Source organism: Anomalospiza imberbis, chromosome 11, assembly GCF_031753505.1.
Source record: "Anomalospiza imberbis isolate Cuckoo-Finch-1a 21T00152 chromosome 11, ASM3175350v1, whole genome shotgun sequence".
NCBI classification, from domain to species: Eukaryota; Metazoa; Chordata; class Aves; order Passeriformes; family Viduidae; genus Anomalospiza; species Anomalospiza imberbis.
The window spans coordinates 20,017,071-20,035,322 of NC_089691.1; the positions used below are offsets into that span (position 1 = coordinate 20,017,071).

At 41.3% G+C, this 18,252-nt stretch overlaps 1 protein-coding gene across 1 annotated transcript in view; it reads right to left on the bottom strand.

Annotated features, from left to right (window-relative positions):
* The window catches only part of CNTN3 (contactin 3), a 97,457-nt gene that overhangs the window by 22,963 nt on the left and 56,242 nt on the right, over nucleotides 1–18,252 (bottom strand). The window contains exons 4-9 of the mRNA XM_068202314.1: nucleotides 14,636–14,839; nucleotides 12,615–12,717; nucleotides 11,465–11,649; nucleotides 3,736–3,872; nucleotides 1,574–1,703; nucleotides 358–508 (exon numbers count right to left, since the gene is read on the bottom strand). Coding sequence (XP_068058415.1) covers nucleotides 358–508; nucleotides 1,574–1,703; nucleotides 3,736–3,872; nucleotides 11,465–11,649; nucleotides 12,615–12,717; nucleotides 14,636–14,839 — 910 coding nt within the window. The remainder of the gene's footprint in view (nucleotides 1–357; nucleotides 509–1,573; nucleotides 1,704–3,735; nucleotides 3,873–11,464; nucleotides 11,650–12,614; nucleotides 12,718–14,635; nucleotides 14,840–18,252) is intronic.

Genomic DNA, 18,252 nt, shown 5'->3' on the forward strand with positions numbered 1-18,252 from the left:
TGCTCCTTTGCCAACATTTCCAGAGCATTTTGTTGAAGCCTTTCAGTACTTTTGTACAGGCTTTGCATTCCCAGTTTTCTAGCAGTTCCTGTTCGCTCTAAATCAGGCTCAACTCTACATTAAACTGAAAACAAAATGTGACCCTTGACCTCAGAGAAAGCAGCACACTTGCACTCTCAGTGCTCTCATACCATCACAACAAAAAACAAAACAAAAAAACCAAGCAAAAAACCCCAGGCCAGCCAGACTTCAGAGAGACTTTACAAGTGTTTGGATCTACAGCTGACACTACTGCACAAAAGGACACACAAAAGCTTCTTGTAAGATTAAAACAAATAAACCAATGTAACGTGGTACCTTTCATTTTCCTGTAGCTGCTCACCTCCCTTCTTCCAGGAACATTTGGCCTTAGGGAAAGCTTTGGGTTTGCACTCAAAATCAACTGTGCTGCCTATCTGAACCTGGATCAGTTTCTTCATTGGATTCTTGGAAAAATCTGGAGCAGAAGCTAAAACAGAAGGGGAAGTAGCAGTGAAATAAAGCACTTTTAATGATATTACTGATACTACTAGTTAGCACTTACACGAGCACTTCTCAGATTCCCGAAGATAATTAACACCATTAGTTAGCTCTGACAGATCTTCTACTGGGCAATTCGGCATTTTCTCCTCCTTTTTTGTACCTCATCCTGCCACCAAAGGTCTCAGCTGTGCAGGTGAGCACCCAACAAGGCAAGCACAGATCAAAGCCACCAATGCTCAACGAACCCAGTTTCATGTCCAGCACCTGCCCAAGAGGATGCTCTGCTGAAGGGAGCAGATTTAGCTGATCAGGCTAATCAGTATCACACCAGGAGTCTTGCTGAACTCACTGGAAGGTTCCCAGTTCCACATGCCAGTGACAGGACAGCTCATTCTGGGCGAGGTTTCCATGAACCAAGTTTTGAGGAGGCTCGTGGTCTCTCCCTGCAGTAACACTGAACTTGGAAAAGAAATTCAGTGTTTGAGGAGAGCAAGGCTGAAGGAGCCTTGTGAGCTCATCCACAGCACAAAGAAAATAACCTGTTTCCCAAAACACAGCCACAGCTTAGTCTGGACTGTGCTGGAGGGAGAAATGGCACAGGTGTGTCAGTCCCAAGGCATGTTCCCCCCAACAAACAGCTGTGACTACTCCAGCCCCAAGCACAGGCTGGGTGGGTGAATGTCACTCCCTGTCCCTGGCTCCTGGAGGGCTGCACACTGAGGTTTTTCACCCCTGAGCCTCCCACAGAGGTGAGAGCAGCTCATGAAGCCAGCATGAGCACAGCACACCAGAGGTTTTAATCCCAAACCCCCATCCCTGCTCTTCCCCTCGTGAATAATTTATCCTGCTCTCTTTTAAATGAATGATTAGCCTGAAAATCCTCTGGCAGCTGATGACTCAACTCCTCAGCTCTGCAGATAAAGACATCAGGGTGACAAAAATGTTTTATTTCAGTGACAGCAGCTGAGTGAGTTAAATCTGAGGTGCAATCTGGGGGGGTGTGGAGAGGGATAATGAGGTTTGTGTTTAAGTGAAAAAAGGAACATCTTACCTACAACCCTGAGCTCTGCACTCGAAGAGATGACACCATGTTTATTTTCAGCTATGCACTGGTATCTGCCAGAATCTGTCAGATTTAGATTTGATATTGTAAGTGCACCATTTTCAATTTGGATCCTTCCCTGAATATTAAGAAAAATATCTTTACTGATGATATATTTCCTGTGAAAAATTTAAAATAAGTAAGGAATAGAAATAGGACAGCATAAATACAACGAATAGGGTAAATGCAAAAGCACAATCACGAGAACAGTTCCAAAAGAAGTGACAGGACTGCAGCAAGGTACAACAGTGGTGATCAGATATGGAGATTGACGCAGTGTATGAAGTAATTCTTCAAACTTGCCCAGTTGCACCAAGGTCTGGCAATCTCAAATGCCCTTTTATTTCTCCAGAAATACTGACAGAATCCTACCAGCCCCCTCAGACAGACCAGAGTATCCAAACAGTGCAGATGGCCCTGGCATTTCACACTGTTTAAGAGATTTCACATGTGCCACTTGCTAATGAGCTCTCTCTAACACTGCAGAAAAAATTCCAGCAGCCATTACACCAAAGACACAAACTGAAGTGCCTTGGAGCCAGCACAGCTACTCAAGGATCTGGGACTCCTCACCTTGCTCATCCTTGGAAAGCTCAATTCCAGCAGGAAGTGGCTAATCTGAGTGGCAGAACTGGTGGCAAAAGAACCAGTGAGAAAGACGAAACCGAAGGAGCAGCAGCTTTGGGGAACAGCCTTTGGGGGAAACCAGAGACACAGAAATGCACAAAACCCCAAAGGGCCTGCCCAGAAGTATTTTCCAAGGGCTGTTTTTGGGATCTGGCCCAAGCACAGGGTGACTCCAGGACAGCTCAGCTCCTTCCCTGACCGGTCCTGTCCCAGCTGAGTGCGAGGGGCTCATCCAGACAGACAGACAGCAATCCCAAAGGGGAAAAAGCTGAGCGTCCATGTCTTGATCTCCTCCGTAGCATCCCAAACTGCTGCTCTTAGGGAAGATTTGTTCATGGAGAAGGGGAGAGCCGAGTGGAACAACCCCAGAGGTGTTTGTGAAGGAGAGCCAGCACAGGGATTACTGCAGTCAAGGAGCAGAGGACACCTGGTCACTGCACACAGAGAACTCCTCTGGTGCCTGCCAGTGCTGCCTCTCCAAGAGCTCCCTCACTGCTTCCAGAGAAGTCACAACCAAAAGGCTGGACAGCAACACTCCAAACTGGAGAAAGGGGGAGACTGAATGATTCCAAGGTATTTTTGTACTTCCTGAGGTAAAAAAAGCCCACTGCCTCAGTGACTCTGTATGACACAGCAGCAATGCTCTCAAATCACCCAGAGATTTGTGCTCCCTCATTTAACCTGTCCACAAAACACCACCACTCCTATTAGCCAGCACGGGTGTAAGAAATGCTTTCCAGTGCTCTGGTGATTTTTCAGAACCATCCAGTGAATTCAGCTGAGCAGGTCCTTTCTCCCCCAAAAGTCAGTGCTGAGCACAAGGCACTGGCCAAGGGCAGAAGTGCCTGGAGTTCATATTCCTGATAACCTGAAAGCAGCTGTTTTCCAACGAAGCAGTGAGATTTAAAATCAATAAATAATGGGTATCAGATCCAGTTCTGCTTTTCTGACCTTTCCCCTTCTAAGTTCAACCTCTCTTCCCTGTTACCAAATGCATTACTTTCAATTAATTACTATGACAACAGCATTAAAACAAATATCTAGGTTATGTTGCTGTTTGTATTCCATTCTTTGCAACAAATAATGGTAAACTCATGAATCTTCAGGAGTTTTTTCAAGAAGTTGAAAAAATATTTTCTTACCACCTTTAATGAAATGTCAGCTGCAAATATGGTAAAATAATTCAAGCTCTCCATCCCTTATTTACAGTTCTTTATTTATAACATTATTAAACTTCCTTCTCCAGTCATTCCTTATATCTTTCTTTCTGTGGTTCTATTGGTTTTGAATCTGCTTTTACCTGGAATATTTCTGTACAACAAAATTTGTCTTTGCAGCTATTGAGGCTTCATCAGGATGCTCTCAAAAAACACAAACCCCGTATCAAAGACTTCTCCTGACTAATACCAGGAACTCTGGATTCTCCTATTTGCATGGATATTGTTAACTTTACACAGCACCACTTCTTCCAAACAGATTGTTACCTCTATTGCCAGCTGCTCTCCATTCTTCAGCCACCTGTAGGATGGTTTGGGCTTCCCACTTGCTCTGCAGTCCCAGGACAAGGTGTCCTCCACAGCAACCTCCACATCCTTTATGGTCTGGATCCAGTGAGGCTTTGCTGCAGGTAGAACACACAACAAAGACCCTGACAAGCTATTGCTCCAGATCAGAATCCAAGGGTTAATGGGCACAGAACTCATCCATTTCCTGCACAGACTCATCTCTACCAACAGAGCTTCCCACTGGCCCTGCTTCAAGCCCCCCGATGAAACAAATCACTTATTATTCCTCTTGCACATTTTTATTATGAGCACTAAACCAGAAGAAAACTGAGTACAGATCACTAAAGCTGGACTTGTGAAACCAATATTAAAATCACTAATGATTAAACAACATCATTTTGCAATCGAGGCAAATGTAAGAGAAAGACATTAATGGCAAGACTGAAATTAAATAAGTGATGTGGCTAAATCATCAAATTAATGCTGAAGAGAATCCTTTAAGTCCTAAAAAAAAATAATGGTATGTCAGCCTTAGTGCTAAATACCATTTAAATTGCCTTCTAATGCAAGGCAGCACTTAACTGGATGAAAACATGGATATACGAGATTGTTTTTGAAAGTAGAAGTCTTGGCACAGAATTTGGGTAATGCAAACCAGTAGAATCAACTCCATAAAAATCACTATTTTTTCAAGCCAAAATTTGAAGCAATAATACCAGACATCCTTCAGAATTACCCAAAATACAGTTAAAACTGTAAAGTTATTTGACACATCCATTACAGCTTTCACAGCAAGGAGAAAGCTCACTTGGCAAATAAACATCAATGCATGAACAGTACCTTATTTTTATTCCGTTAGTGCTGTTTCACACATCAGTTCAACACTGTCTTATAGGTAATTTGTGAATTTTCTTTTAATTTATTTAATTTACTAGAAAGTTTATAATCTCAGCCTATGCTGTTTCTCCAAGAAAAGATAAATTCTGGACATTGCCTGTTGAGATGAAAGAGCAGGATGAGACTTGGCTGCAAACTCTTAGCTATGGGCAAAGAATTTTCCAGAGTCAGTTTGGTTATCTTAAGTCAATAATTCAGGAAAATCTCCTACCACCCTCATATGGAAACAACAGGGATAAGACAAGTCCCTGGTGATGTAGGAAAACATTGTTTAATACCCGAGTTTAGGAAGGACAGAAGGTCAGATTAATTCCCATTGAACTTCCATGGAGCTCAGGGAATTAATGATTTGCCTGTGGGCACAGCTGAGAGCTGAACCTTTCCACTGCCACAGCACCAGCCAAGCCAGGTCTGGACCAGGGCTGGCACTAATTCCATTTTAAAAGATTCCTTGTTTCTTAGCATGGAAATTTCCTTTCAATCCCAGGCTCTGCAATGCAGTGAAAAGACCTCAACACGACCATGTACAGCACCAGGCTTTTATGATAATGATTATTAATCTATTTATGATTTATGTATCCATAATTGGGGTTACCTTCTTACAGAAGAACTTCCTAAAATGTATTCACTGAGGTTTTAACTACTAATAAATATTGGAATTCAACCAGTACTTGCTGACACCCTCTGAATATTGCTTTTTTTTTCACACCTTTCAGTGACTTGGGGATAATTTCTTTTCTGCACCCTCTTTATCAAGGTCAGCTGCAAAAGACAGGATGATCTTTGTGTCACATGGATGTACAATTTCACTGGTATTAACTGGGGTTAAATCTCCCAAGTCCATGTTACAACAAGAGTTCAAGACAACCCTTGTTTCATCCCACAGTGTCACTGGGAGAACTTGTCCCACATGTGCCAAGGGAGTGAAACCTCAGGGCTCCATGCAATGAGCACTTTGCACAACTAAATATTTATGCAACATTCAGCAGTGTCTGAATTACTGATGGATCCATACATGTGGAATATTTAACCTCTGCTGCCCATCTCCACTTGAAAGTAGGTTAAATATAATCTATTTTCAAGCCGAAAGATCCTGGATTCAGTTCTACCAATAAAAAAATCATTGTCTATCTAATCTTGTTTCAGGACCGTGTCAGGCAGTTGCCATAGGAGGGTTTCCCAAGTTCCCACACAACACAATAAAGCAGAAATGCACAGAACAGCTTCCCAAGGCACAGAGTGAGAAATTCCTGCTGCTGGTCCATCCCCAAGAAAGTGCTGGTGGAGACTTCAGTGATTTCCTGGAGGAAGGCTCTTTTTCTCTTGCAATTCCTGATGGAGGAGTTGAGCAGGAAGAAAAGCACCATTTTCAGTGTCTTTGAAAGAGAACAATTTGACCAACCAGCTCAAAATTGAACAGGCAGCTCAACAGGGGCAATTCCAGCTGGGAACACTCTGACTCCTGGCCAGGATAAAGGTGTTTCATGTGCAGAGAAAGAAAGTCAGCTATCAGCAGCTCTGATACTGCTCTGATGCTTTGACACCCTCCCAAAACAGGAGCAGGACTTGCCAAGCCCAGCAGTGCCTCCTTTTGTTCCGCTCTGCCTGAGGACACCTGAAGGACTCTGAATAAACAGCTTTATTCCTCTCAAGGTTCAGTCACTGCCAGGCAACTTTTACGGCCCAAAAGATCTGATTCCACCACCACTGCCACACCCGTGCTCCTGAAGGAAGACTTGCTAACAAAGCCTCATTTTCTCCTGGAACTACTGCAGAGTTATTGTGAAACCTGGATCTTCCTGAGTCACTTCTTCCTAAAGCAAGGAACAGGCAAGCAGGCAGCACATCCTTGCTGAGACTGAAAAAAAAAAAAAATAGACATTGTCCTGTAAGCCGAGAGGTTGGAAGTTAATTTTAAAGGAGTTCACAGTGCAGGGTTTGAGGCTGTGACAGGAATCCGTATTTTGGGATAATATTAAGAATTCTTGGGAACTTGCTGTGCAGTCTCCATGAAAGATTCATCTGGAGCTCCCCCAGGACGAAATGCTTGTAGGTAAGTGATTTCCTAAAGCAGGTTAGCCGTCAGCTCCATGGCCAGTCACTTGGAAAAGCAGCAGCCTGCATTTTGCTTCAGTTGTTTCAGCCTAAAATATTCCTTGCAGTGCTCATGGTCCCAGAGGCAAGGAGAGAACAAGTGTGCAACTTCATAAAAGTATCCCAGCGAGAGGCCTCTCTCATCTTTTTTTGGTGGTTATGATGACCCTGCTCTTCCAGCCAGTTAAGCCTGCAGGAACAACTGTTGCTTCATTACACTCCAGGCCTTCCCTGTGGGCCAAAAGGGAAGGAGGAACCATTTCTTCAGATTTTACAAAATCCTTTGTGACGTCCTGGGGGTTGATGTGAAGGAAGACCAACTGCAGGGATGCTTTTGGCTGGAGAAGCGACACTTTCCAGAGGCTGCGCTGGGATTTGGGAATTATTTGTGGGCTAACCACGCACAGTGCATCAAAACATGTATTTCTGTGTATTATCTCCTTCAGCGTGAGGGAATCCAACACAATTCTGGTTTTAATCCTACAGACCAGGGGAATGGAGTGAAGGGAAGGCAGAAGTTCAGGGCCATGACTCCTGCAGGGAGTTCTGTGCTCTGCTGGGAGCCAAAGCCCCTGGGGAGCTCCTCCAGAACAGGGATTCACACAAGATGTTCCCTTCTTACACTTTTACTCTGACATTTCCCCTAGGAAAGCCGGGCTGGAAATCTCCTGAAACACCTCTGGGGAGCTCAGCAGTTGGGCAAGAAAATCAGAGCAGAAAACTTCCCAGAGCTCAAGAGGGGAAGCTGTGAAGCGAACGGGGGAAAATCCCACCCCAAAAGTGTAACCTGCAGTTTTCCCGTCTCCAAGTCAGGCTCTGACACTCCCAGTGATGCCTGCAGCAGGGATGAACCCTTATTTCACCTCAGAACTCCAAGGGACTCGAAGCATAAATCACTTTTGTTCTGCTGAGACAGCTGGGCCTGGAGAAGCAGCTGACACATCTCTGAAAATGTCCATTTTTTTGGCTCCCATTCAAAAATAAGAATGCCCCCAAGCAACAGGTAATTCCAAATCAATGAGAAAAGCTTTAGTATGTAAAAGAAGACAAACTATTTGTCTGGGCAGCAAGACAATTATGTTATTAAACAGCATTAACAATTAAACTCTAGGTGATCAAACTCAGCAACTCATTGGTATTATTTAGTCATTTGTAACTTTGCTGCTGATGTTTTGAAAACATGCCAAGCACAAGACGGAGCCAGGCTATCAGATAAAACCTTTAAAAAGAGATCCTCTCCCACATACACAAATAACAGTTTCAGTTTAATTTTGCTGATAGATTATTTAAAAAAAAAATCTCCCCAAATACACCAGTATTTTTTAACACACTAAATAAAAATGAGTCAGATTCTACTTATTCCTGGGGGATTTTGTCTTCATTATCACAGTCCAGCACTGCAGAGCAAAAGGAGAACAGCAGCAGAATTTCTTTCTCCCTGTCAAACATTTTACCTTGTACTGCCAAGCAGGACTTCTGGTATATCAGCATGGGCTAATTAAGAATATATTTTCTACAATTATACTTTAAATTAATTGCTTGACATATCTTTACCGTGCTTCATGTCTAATTGCATCCTAAACCACAAAAATGCAATTGTTTCATCTCCTCTCATTTTTCTCTGCCATCAAACATCTCTGTGGATTCTTTTTTTTTTCTGTTATCTCTTTATGGGAAGCTAAAAGCGATGACAAACGAACACGCTAATAAAGGGAAAGCAAATTATTTAAATCTTCAGGTTCTACATTCAATCAAAGTTGGATAATCTTGTCCTATTTTTAGCACAATCTCAACTCCCCTGAGTAGAAAACTGGCATTTAACAAATGTTGGAACTCTAAAAAGGATAAAAAACTGAACATTTGATGTCAGGCTTTTCCTGATAAAATCCTTCAGAAGAAAAAAGGAAGATTAATAGTCTGTGAGTATTATAATGAACCCAGAATATCTGGTTTAGAATATCTATTTTAATTATCAACACCAACTATGGGCTGAGAGCTATATTTAAAACACATCATAATGACAATAAAACAGACTAATTTCATTCCTTTCAGGAGTTACAGATGTGACAGATTTATAGGAATTCTTGGGAAACTGACAATGGCCAGGAGTAAAGTTGAACCTGTGTTCAAGGGCTTTGTGGCTTCAAGGCTGTAATTCACTGTTGGATGAAAAAGTAAGGCTTTTAACCAAACTATTTATGAACTGGGAAACCTGATTTTCAGATTTTAAACTTTGCAGTCTCAGCTCATAAAACAAATCAGAATAGGAGTGTTTCACTTTGTAGCAGAGCAATGAATGTTTCAAGCTTTGGTTTAGGACCAGCTTTATGTTACATTTACAAAGAATCCTTAAAGTTTGCAAAGAAAGAAAAACCTAGTTTTCAGCCACATGAACGATTTTTATCAATATTTTTTCTGCCAAAAGATTTATTTCTCATATTATTTCACCATGACAACTTGCAAAACATAAACCCCAATCCTTTGTGTACTGTTTTTTTTTTTTTTTGGGTCAGGCAGATATATGCTTTGTTTTGCCTAAAGGAAAATGAATGGTGTCACTCTTGAAATAAAAAACATTTGTACTTTTATAATGTTTCTATTTTTCTATGTTTGATAAGCAGACATGCCTTAAACTTCCACCAGTAAAGTGTTCTAACAGCAGCCACCACTCCTTAAAAACAGCAGATTTGTGGATTTTTGACAGAATTGGTACTTTCTGGCAGATGGGCGAGTTTTTACTCTATGCCTTCAGTTTACTGCATTATTTTCCCCCAAATCCTCATCTGCTTTTAGAACAACTTCCTTAAATATTGATCTTTTACTGGAAGGCTGAGTGGGATGTGGTTAGATTTCTTCACCAGACAGATTTCTGGGCTTTGGCACCAGATGAGGTGGCAATCCATCAGAAGATATTATCTTCAGTTATAAAACTTCAAATTATCAACAGGAGTTATAAATGCTCTTATCCTGAATACAAACTTGTTGGAATTCTCACTGCAACAACAAAGCAAGCACCAAAATAAGAAAGATTACTTAAATCTATTTAATTCTGCAGAATGGGTTCCTTGAAGCAGAACAAATGAAATGAAACAGTTGGAGTGCCATTACTGCCATTACAGCTCCCATTATTCTTCTTAAGATAAACATCCATATCAGGGATGACTCCTACCATGGGCAGCCATTCCTATTGGAACACGAACTCCATCTGAGGGTCCAAATCCCTCTCTAGATTTGCAATGAAAATGTTCACACTGATTCCATTGTTACACAACTGCTGCTAGGCTGCTTTTGTTCATTAGCAGCATCCTTTAATTTCAGCTCTGTGGCCTTTTAAGGAGCAAAGAAGAATTTGGGCAGCAGGGCAGGAACCCTGGAATTACAAGGCCTGATGAACAAATCCACTTTATTTTATATCTAATTTCTCTATTTTTTATCTACTCTAATTTATATCTCATTTACAGTGATGTATATCACAACTGCCCCGATTTAACACTGCCATAGGAATGTTGAGCCAAAATGATGTACAAACCCCAACTCTGGAACTTTCAAGCAGAAAATAAGGTCACTTAATAAAACCAAATGCACAGTGCCAGGTTTGGCATGGCAGAGGACACTGGCAGGTGAAGCAGCTTGGATTTACTGCCCTATGTCAGTTGTAGGATTTCTCAAAAAGTCATAATTACAATCAGTGCATGGAAAACTTGCGTTGCTTCAAGTCCCCTGTCCAATCTGACCTTGAACAATTCCAACAACTTCATTCAGTGTAAAGATTAATTTGGAAGTTGGCAAGGAGAGAAATTTACCTTCCTCCTTATAAAATCTCTTGTGCCTTAAACAAAAATCTTCATGGACCAAAATCTGTGTGTTCTACCAGCCAGCAGCTCCCCATGCAGAGGCACTAAAGAACTTGCTCCAGCTGCAGAGGAGCTGTGCTCTGTGCCTTTATCCAACTCAAAACCCATCTCCTTGCTCAAATATTCCTCCATGAGGGAAACATTCCAAGGCAGAGTCAGAATCACTGTTTAAATTGCCATTGAAGTAAAGAAAATTATATTTGCTGAGATCTGGCTTTAACAAAAATTGTCAATTACCACTTTGTTGCAAATCACTCTCGCTTTACACCACCACCAGTGTGCTTTGCTGATACTCATTTCACTCTATAGCCTCCAATGCACAAGAGACTGCTTTTTTACCAGCTATAAAATTTCATATTATTTCATTTCCTATACTGGATTATATCCTCCCATTTATTTACTCATTTTAAAATAAAATTGGCTGTTTTGAAAGCACAGGATTGAGAATATCCATCAGTAATCTTTTCAAAAAGCAAGACAAAATTTGTACTTCCCATAAATGAGAGGCCTAAATGATCCCCCGAATAAATCCAATTGACTGAAAATTGAAGGTTTCACCAATGGACCAAGAAGAAATGTTTAAAAAAAAAAAAAAAAGCCTTTCCATCACAGACAAAACCAAGCACAAGCACACTGCACTTTTCTCTCAGCAATCCTTGTGAGCTTTTAAGCCATTTCTTAGAGACTTTACCAAGAAACTGCTGCAGAAATTCTCATTTTCTGGTAGCCCTTAAATCGCCGTGGATTTTTAAGCCCAAATGCCCGATGGAACTGCAGAAAGTGGAAATTCCAGAGTACCCCAGAGCAGTTTGTGTTTCATGAGTAAAGAAAGGTGGGAGAGAGGCAGAGCAGAGGTTTCCTACCATAGTAAGTGAGACGTCCTCTTGCAATGTTTTTGCCTCTGGAGTTTTCAGTAATGCATTCATAGAGCCCTGCGTCCTCCTGCTGGAAATTAGGGATTTCAATCATGCCATTGGATTTCCTCAGCTTTATTTTACTCGGAAATGGCAGCCCGTCAGTTCTTCTCCAGTTAATCTGAGGCACAGGGCTAAAGAGAGAGTAATGAGATTTTAAACAGTTTTGTTTAAAGTCCTTGATTGTCATAATGAGATACTTAAAGCAAACTAAATTCAGCAGTGACTTCCAGGCTGTGTTAAAAGCAGTAACCACACTGTACATGACAGATGGTCAGACACTCAGGCACCTGATTTGCATTCCCTGCTGATTCCTACGCTGCATTTGCGGGCCCAAATTTGTCAGGAATAACTCTGTGAATGCCCAATAATTGCAACATTTCTTGAAAATCAGCACTGGCCTCCCCAGAGGATGGGTGAGATACCAGAGGCTTCTTCCATGGAGGAAGAATCCAGGCAAGTCTTTTGGAATTGCCATCCTCCAGCAGCCTTTAATTCTCTGATTTGCAAACTTTCCATCCCCTCGCCAGGGAGCCAAAGCAATAGTGTGTGATCAAGTTATCAATCTGATATGGGCACCTGACAAACTGCCTGCAAACAAACCCCACACGGGTAAATAAATACATTTACAGAAACACAAATGCATTCTCAGATCATCTGTGAAAGAGCAAAGATATCAGCTGTGAGTGAAGCATCATTCAGAGGAGAAATGCATTTCAATCTTTATTTTGGCTATAAAGAAAGAACAATATTATGAAAGCATCAAGTACATTTAAGGGGAAAATTCAGACAACATTCTCACAGACTTCAGCACCATTTCCTTGCACAAAGAAAAGAGACTTAGCTCAAAGGTCATACGCAAAAAGCACACTGGAGTTGAATTGAATTGAATTGAAATGAAATGTAAATTCCTGTGCTGCCAACATACACATCTTAATTCTAAACAAAATCAAAATACACTCCAAGAGGCTTTGCCCTCTCATTTCATGCCAGGAGCTGTGATGACCAGAATCAGGTGCTGGGGAAACACCAGAACCGCACAGCTCTTGTGCAGGTGAAGCCAAAGGTTCTTCAGTTTTCAGTGAAGATGAACACTTACTTTCCTAGTGCAAAGCACTCCAGCTTCACAGTGGAGCCTTTGGCTGCTGCCAGTGTCTCAGGGAACTGAACTTCTATTTTGGGCTCGTATTCCCCCATCACACCTGTGTGAGACAAATGAGAAGGTCAATTTTGGAAGGTGATTTTCAAAGGGTTTTCTTTCTCTCTTTTGCAATTCAAGATTATTTCTCTGACACTCTGCTTATAAAGGGAAGCACAGTGATATCAGAGACAGAGTTAGGATGCAACAGTTTATCTTAGAAGAAGGTTTGACTGTGGGAATTGGAAAAACAGAAACTTCCACAGACACTGAAGGATTTATCTGCAGCCTTGAGAGAAGCTTGGATTGATACAAAAATACAATGCACAAACATTAAGCAAAAAAATCATAAACTTATGTTTCTATAGTTGTAGGTGAAAATATACCTTAAGTGTGAAACTGTACTGATAAGATGGTGAAGGGTTTATAACCTAAGGGTGGGGTTGTATGGAATAAACTGAGAGTTTAGAAGTTATGGTAGAAGCATATGTGTGTACATGAGTTAGAAACCCACTGGATAAAAGTATCCACAGTGCAGCAGAAGTAAGTAAAGGTGAAAGGTCAGAAAACCAAAATAAACCCTGTGGCAACTGTCCATTGGGTTAGAAAGTTCTGTATTGCCTTGTGACAAAGAACTTGTGACTACTCTGAGCTGTGGCCGAATGCTGCTCCTCTAAAACCTCATGGCCTCTGAGACTGGTGTTTATCTGAGCAACAAACCATCCTCAGCCCAACTGTGAACCCATCCCTTCATCCCCACAGCGACAAGGGCAGGACTGTAGGAATATAAAAAGGTAAAAGACTTTACAAAGTGCAAAAAGGCCTCAGAAAGCAGACATAAAGCTAAAAAAGGCTGGGAATTTTCTAAACCTTCTCATGGGAAGCTAGGAAGTTAAGAACCAAGTGAATACATTTGTATTTATCATAAGGAACAAGAAAGAACAAGAACTTATTGATAGCTCAAGATGTGAAAAGTCCTAGATATATGCTATGCTAAGCACAGAAAAAAAAAACTTTCAATCTTAAATAATGAATTATTGTGTATTGTTTGAGGTTCACAGAAGTCTTTTTGTTACTGTTAAACCTATGTAGGTCTTTTTCTTATTGGTTAGAGTATAATAATTTTACACCTTTTCTTTTACGCTGTTGGTTCAAAGAATATGTAGGAAAAGGCTTTGCATGGGCTGCCCTCTTGTCTCTGATCTGTGTTTGCATGGATGCTGTCATTTTCCTGTGCCTCTTGCTTTTTGCTTGTATGATACAGACAGATAATAAATCCTAAGACTGCAGCCAGTCAGGGTCCATCCTGTTTGTGTGACACGGACTGACCCGGCACAGGATGACACACGAGGATTGATGCTGCAAGAACCAAGAACTCTGGGAATTGCGTGAAGCTGGGAATGCCTGCTCCTCTAAAACCTCACAGCCTTTGAGACTGGTGTTTCTCTGAGCAACAAACCATCCTCAGCCCAACATTCCCATCCCTTCATTCCAAACAGCGGCAAGGGCAGGATGACCCACGAGGATTGACGCCTTAAGAGCCAAGAACTCTGGGAATGGAGTGAAGCTGGGAATGGAGTGAAGCTGGGAATTCCTGCTCCTCTAAAACCTCACGGCCTCTGAGACTGGTGTTTCTCTGAGCAACAAACCATCCTCAGCCCAACATTCCCATCCCTTCATTCCAAACAGCGGCAAGGGCAGGATGACCCATGAGGACTGACGCTGCAAGAGCCAAGAACTCTGGGAATGGACTGAAGCTGGGAATGCCTGCTCCTCTAAAACCTCACAGCCTCTGAGACTGGTGTTTCTCTGAGCAACAAACCATCCTCAGCCCAACATTCCCATCCCTTCATTCCAAACAGCGGCAAGGGCAGGATGACCCATGAGGATTGACGCCGTAAGAGCCAAGAACTCTGGGAATGGAGTGAAGCTGGGAACGACCCCCGGCTCCTGGCGGCTCCCTGACCGCGGCGCAGCCGTACCGTCCGTGCGCAGCACCAGGGGCGTGGGGGAGCCCAGCACGGGGCTGCTGCTGGCCGTGCTGGTCACCACGCAGCTGTAGTTGCCCACGTCTGACGGCTCCACCTTGGCTATGTACAGGTGCCCTGTCTCCTGGGACACGAAGCGCCGGCTGTCCTCCTGCACAAACGACGGGTACTCGTTGAAGATCCAGGCGAACGACAAGTCTGGGTGGGGGAAAAAAAAAAACCACAGGCAAAGGTGTTTCATAGGGTTTTCCCCACCTTTTTTTCCTTCCAAGACTGCTTTATTGCTGTATTTGACAGCATTGCATTATTTACAGCGCTTTGCTGTGTAACAAACAGAGCCAGTGACAGAGAAAAATACATTTTAAGAAGTACCTGAAACTAGCAAAACTCCCCATTTTTTTTCACCATCTCCTCCAGAAGAAGAAAAAAAAGGCAAAAAGAATCCAGAATATTAGCAGGTTTGTTTAAATCTCCTTATTTTCTCCTTTTTTTTTTTTTTAATTTAATATGCACAGAAATAGGAGCAGACAGCAAAAACGAGAGCAAACTTCGCTAAAATGGAAAGATTATTCATTCAGTAGCTACTTAACTCCTTAGCCAGATGATTAGCAGGTAGAAACAGGACAGCAGTATCCATGTGATAAGAATGTCAGGAGAAGCCTGAATTCCCAGCAGGGCTCATCACAGAGCAAAACTATTTTTTTCACACAAAAATCTGTAAAACCTCCATTAAAAACATTTCCATGTGATGTGGTGAAGAGGCCCTCGCTACCATTCATTATGATTATTTGAAAGGAAAAAAAAAAAACAAACCCACACCTCAAAAGAGAAACTAAGAGATTTGGTAAAAAATCCACTGAATTTGTTTTGCTTCTCCAGCATCACTGAGCCTTGTGTGGCCAATTTTAATTGGCAAAAGCCCCTTCCTGTGCGAGGCCACGTGTTTGTCTCACTCATTTCCTACAGGATCAAAGGAAAATAAATTTTTAATGGTGTTCTAGGCAAGGAATAATTTTTTTCACCCACGTGGCACTTATACAAAGATTACAGCTTCTGGAAGTGCTAATTAGCAGTGATTACAGCCTGATTGACCTCTCTGGTGTTGCAGGGTCTGCAGCACTGGCACTGCCCCCACGAAATGGAGACCAGCCCTTCCTGCACAGGTTTAATTTGAGGCTGCATCAATTTGGGGGCACCACGAAATGAAAAGGTGACACATTCTGAACCCTGAACACCTCACCAGGCTGCCAAAGCCAACAGGACAATTTAACACAAGGTAAGACAGTGCAGGTGAAAAAAAACACTCAATAAATGAAATTATTAAGATATTTATAGGCTGCCTAATGCAAAAAAAGGCATCAAATGAAATGGATCATTAAACTGCATTTAATTTTCTTCTATCAATATTTAAACCTCTTCCATTATGTTAATTTTGCAGCAGAGGCATGTGCCAACCATTAACAGGCTCAGGAGTTGAAACTTTTGTAATATTTAGAAATATTAGAAATAAATAAAAGTAATAATAAAAATATTAGCAATATTATAAATAAATAAATAAATAAATAAATAAATATTAGAAATATTTATTGTCAAAACCAGAAACATAAGGAGGAAAAGACCTGCAAGGTCATCACCCCTGTGGACCTGCAGCATCTCCTCAGGAGCACTAATGGCTTTCACCACAATTCCTTCCTCCAGAACTCAGAGGTGCAATTCATTTATGGAAAGGAAGGCAGCAAGGATTTGTCATGAACAATGGGGGAATTAGTGCAGTGGGAAGCATTAAATAATAATAACAATAATAATAATAAAAAAATTAAAAAGAGAGTACACCTGAGGAGTTTGAAGGGGTCTTAGGGAGCAAGGAATGTGGGGCCTTTCTAAATGGGAAAGGCAGGAAATAGAGGAGAACTCTTTCTGCAGAAGAGCTGGGTGGAAAGAGTGATCTCAGGCCTGAGGGAGGGGCTGCACACCAAGTTAGGGACCAAAAAACCCCAATTTTCAGCTCCACACCAAACTTGGACACCCACAAGGCAGCAGGGGGTGACTCCAGGCTTTACTGCTTCTGGTTTTTATTGAACCACCTGTGTTTCCTTGCTCAAAATATTATTTCATGCTTAAAAAAAAGGAGGAAATAAAAAGAAAATAGATGTCCAGAACAGCGTGGAGATCTGGAGATGCAGCAGGAAAAGAAGCAGCTTCATTTCATTGCTGTGATATTGGGTTAAGTCAAGAGTGAACCCACCGAAATCAGTCACTGGGATTATGTCAGCCATGCAAAGTGGATTCCAGTTTAATTGGGTCCTTCAACCCATGAATAAACACTCCTGGCAACCTAATTCCCCATTCAACACTTATTTTCACTGACTCCCTTAAAAAAGGCTGGGGCAATTCTATCTCCCCGTGCCCCACCACCTCATTTTATATTTATTGTCCTTTACAAAACTGCACTCTTGTTTTCCAAAAAAAAAAAAAAAAAAAAAAAAAAAAAAAAAAAAAAAAAAAAGAAAAAAAAAGAAAAAAAATCATATTAAACAACTTGTGGTGTGATTTATTATGTTTACACCATTTGCCTGTTGCTGATCTTAGGGCACCTCCAGGGACACAAACTCACTCCCTTTCTGTCAATTACAAGTTTTCAGTTGATTTTCTGTTATAAATGGAAGTAATATGTCTCTCCTGGGCTTCCTCTGAGTTCTAAGCCTTTGCTTTCCAATGCATTTTTTCCTTATTTGGCGACCATACATGGATAAGGTATTGGAAATTACAGTTATTACTCAATTTTTATTTGTTTACTACGTCTTGGTTGGCGGCTTCTCTTTATTTTGCATTATTTGATTATTATTTACTGTGCAGTTTCCAACACACTCAGCACGTTCACACTGTTCCAGGCCTTTTGTGCACCTAAGTGCTCAATTAAAAAAATGCTTATAAAATTACCTGTCATTTTAAAACCTGAATTCTTTATGAAATTCAACAATTAAATCACCATGGCCTTTGAGGTTTACCAGGGTCATTTCCTGCTATTTATGAACCTAAAAAAAACCCCAATTACTGTTGCTAAAGGAACATAATGGGGTAAAACCCACACATTAATTGGTTTTTAACTATGTTTGAAATCAAGCCTTAAGCTTACGCATGTCTTTTTGAAAATTTGGCCTTAAATTATGTATAAAGAATTTTAGAAACATAGAACTTAAAGAAATGACACATTTCTTCTAAGTGAGACTGAAACACTTCACTGGGAGATCATTTACAGAAGCAGGGTGATTTTACTTCTTGTAAATAGAATTTAAGTGACAACAGCAGTGGTGGAAATCCCAAACTGTAATTAAATTCAGGGAGCTGGAAAAGAAGAAATTTAAGGGGGGGGGGGAAAGGCACACAGACCTATGATCAAAAGAAGTAAGACAATTCACAAAGTTAATTTCATCCACTCTTTGCATAAATAATGCCAGCTCTTGCTACTTGTCTTCTGGCCCATCATTTTTTTACACCTGCTTAATATCTACCTGCCAGCCCCATAATTCACACCTAAATGAGACTTCTAAAATAGCCACAAGTAAGTGATGTGAACAATGTTCTTCTGAACCAGATTTAAAATGTTCCAA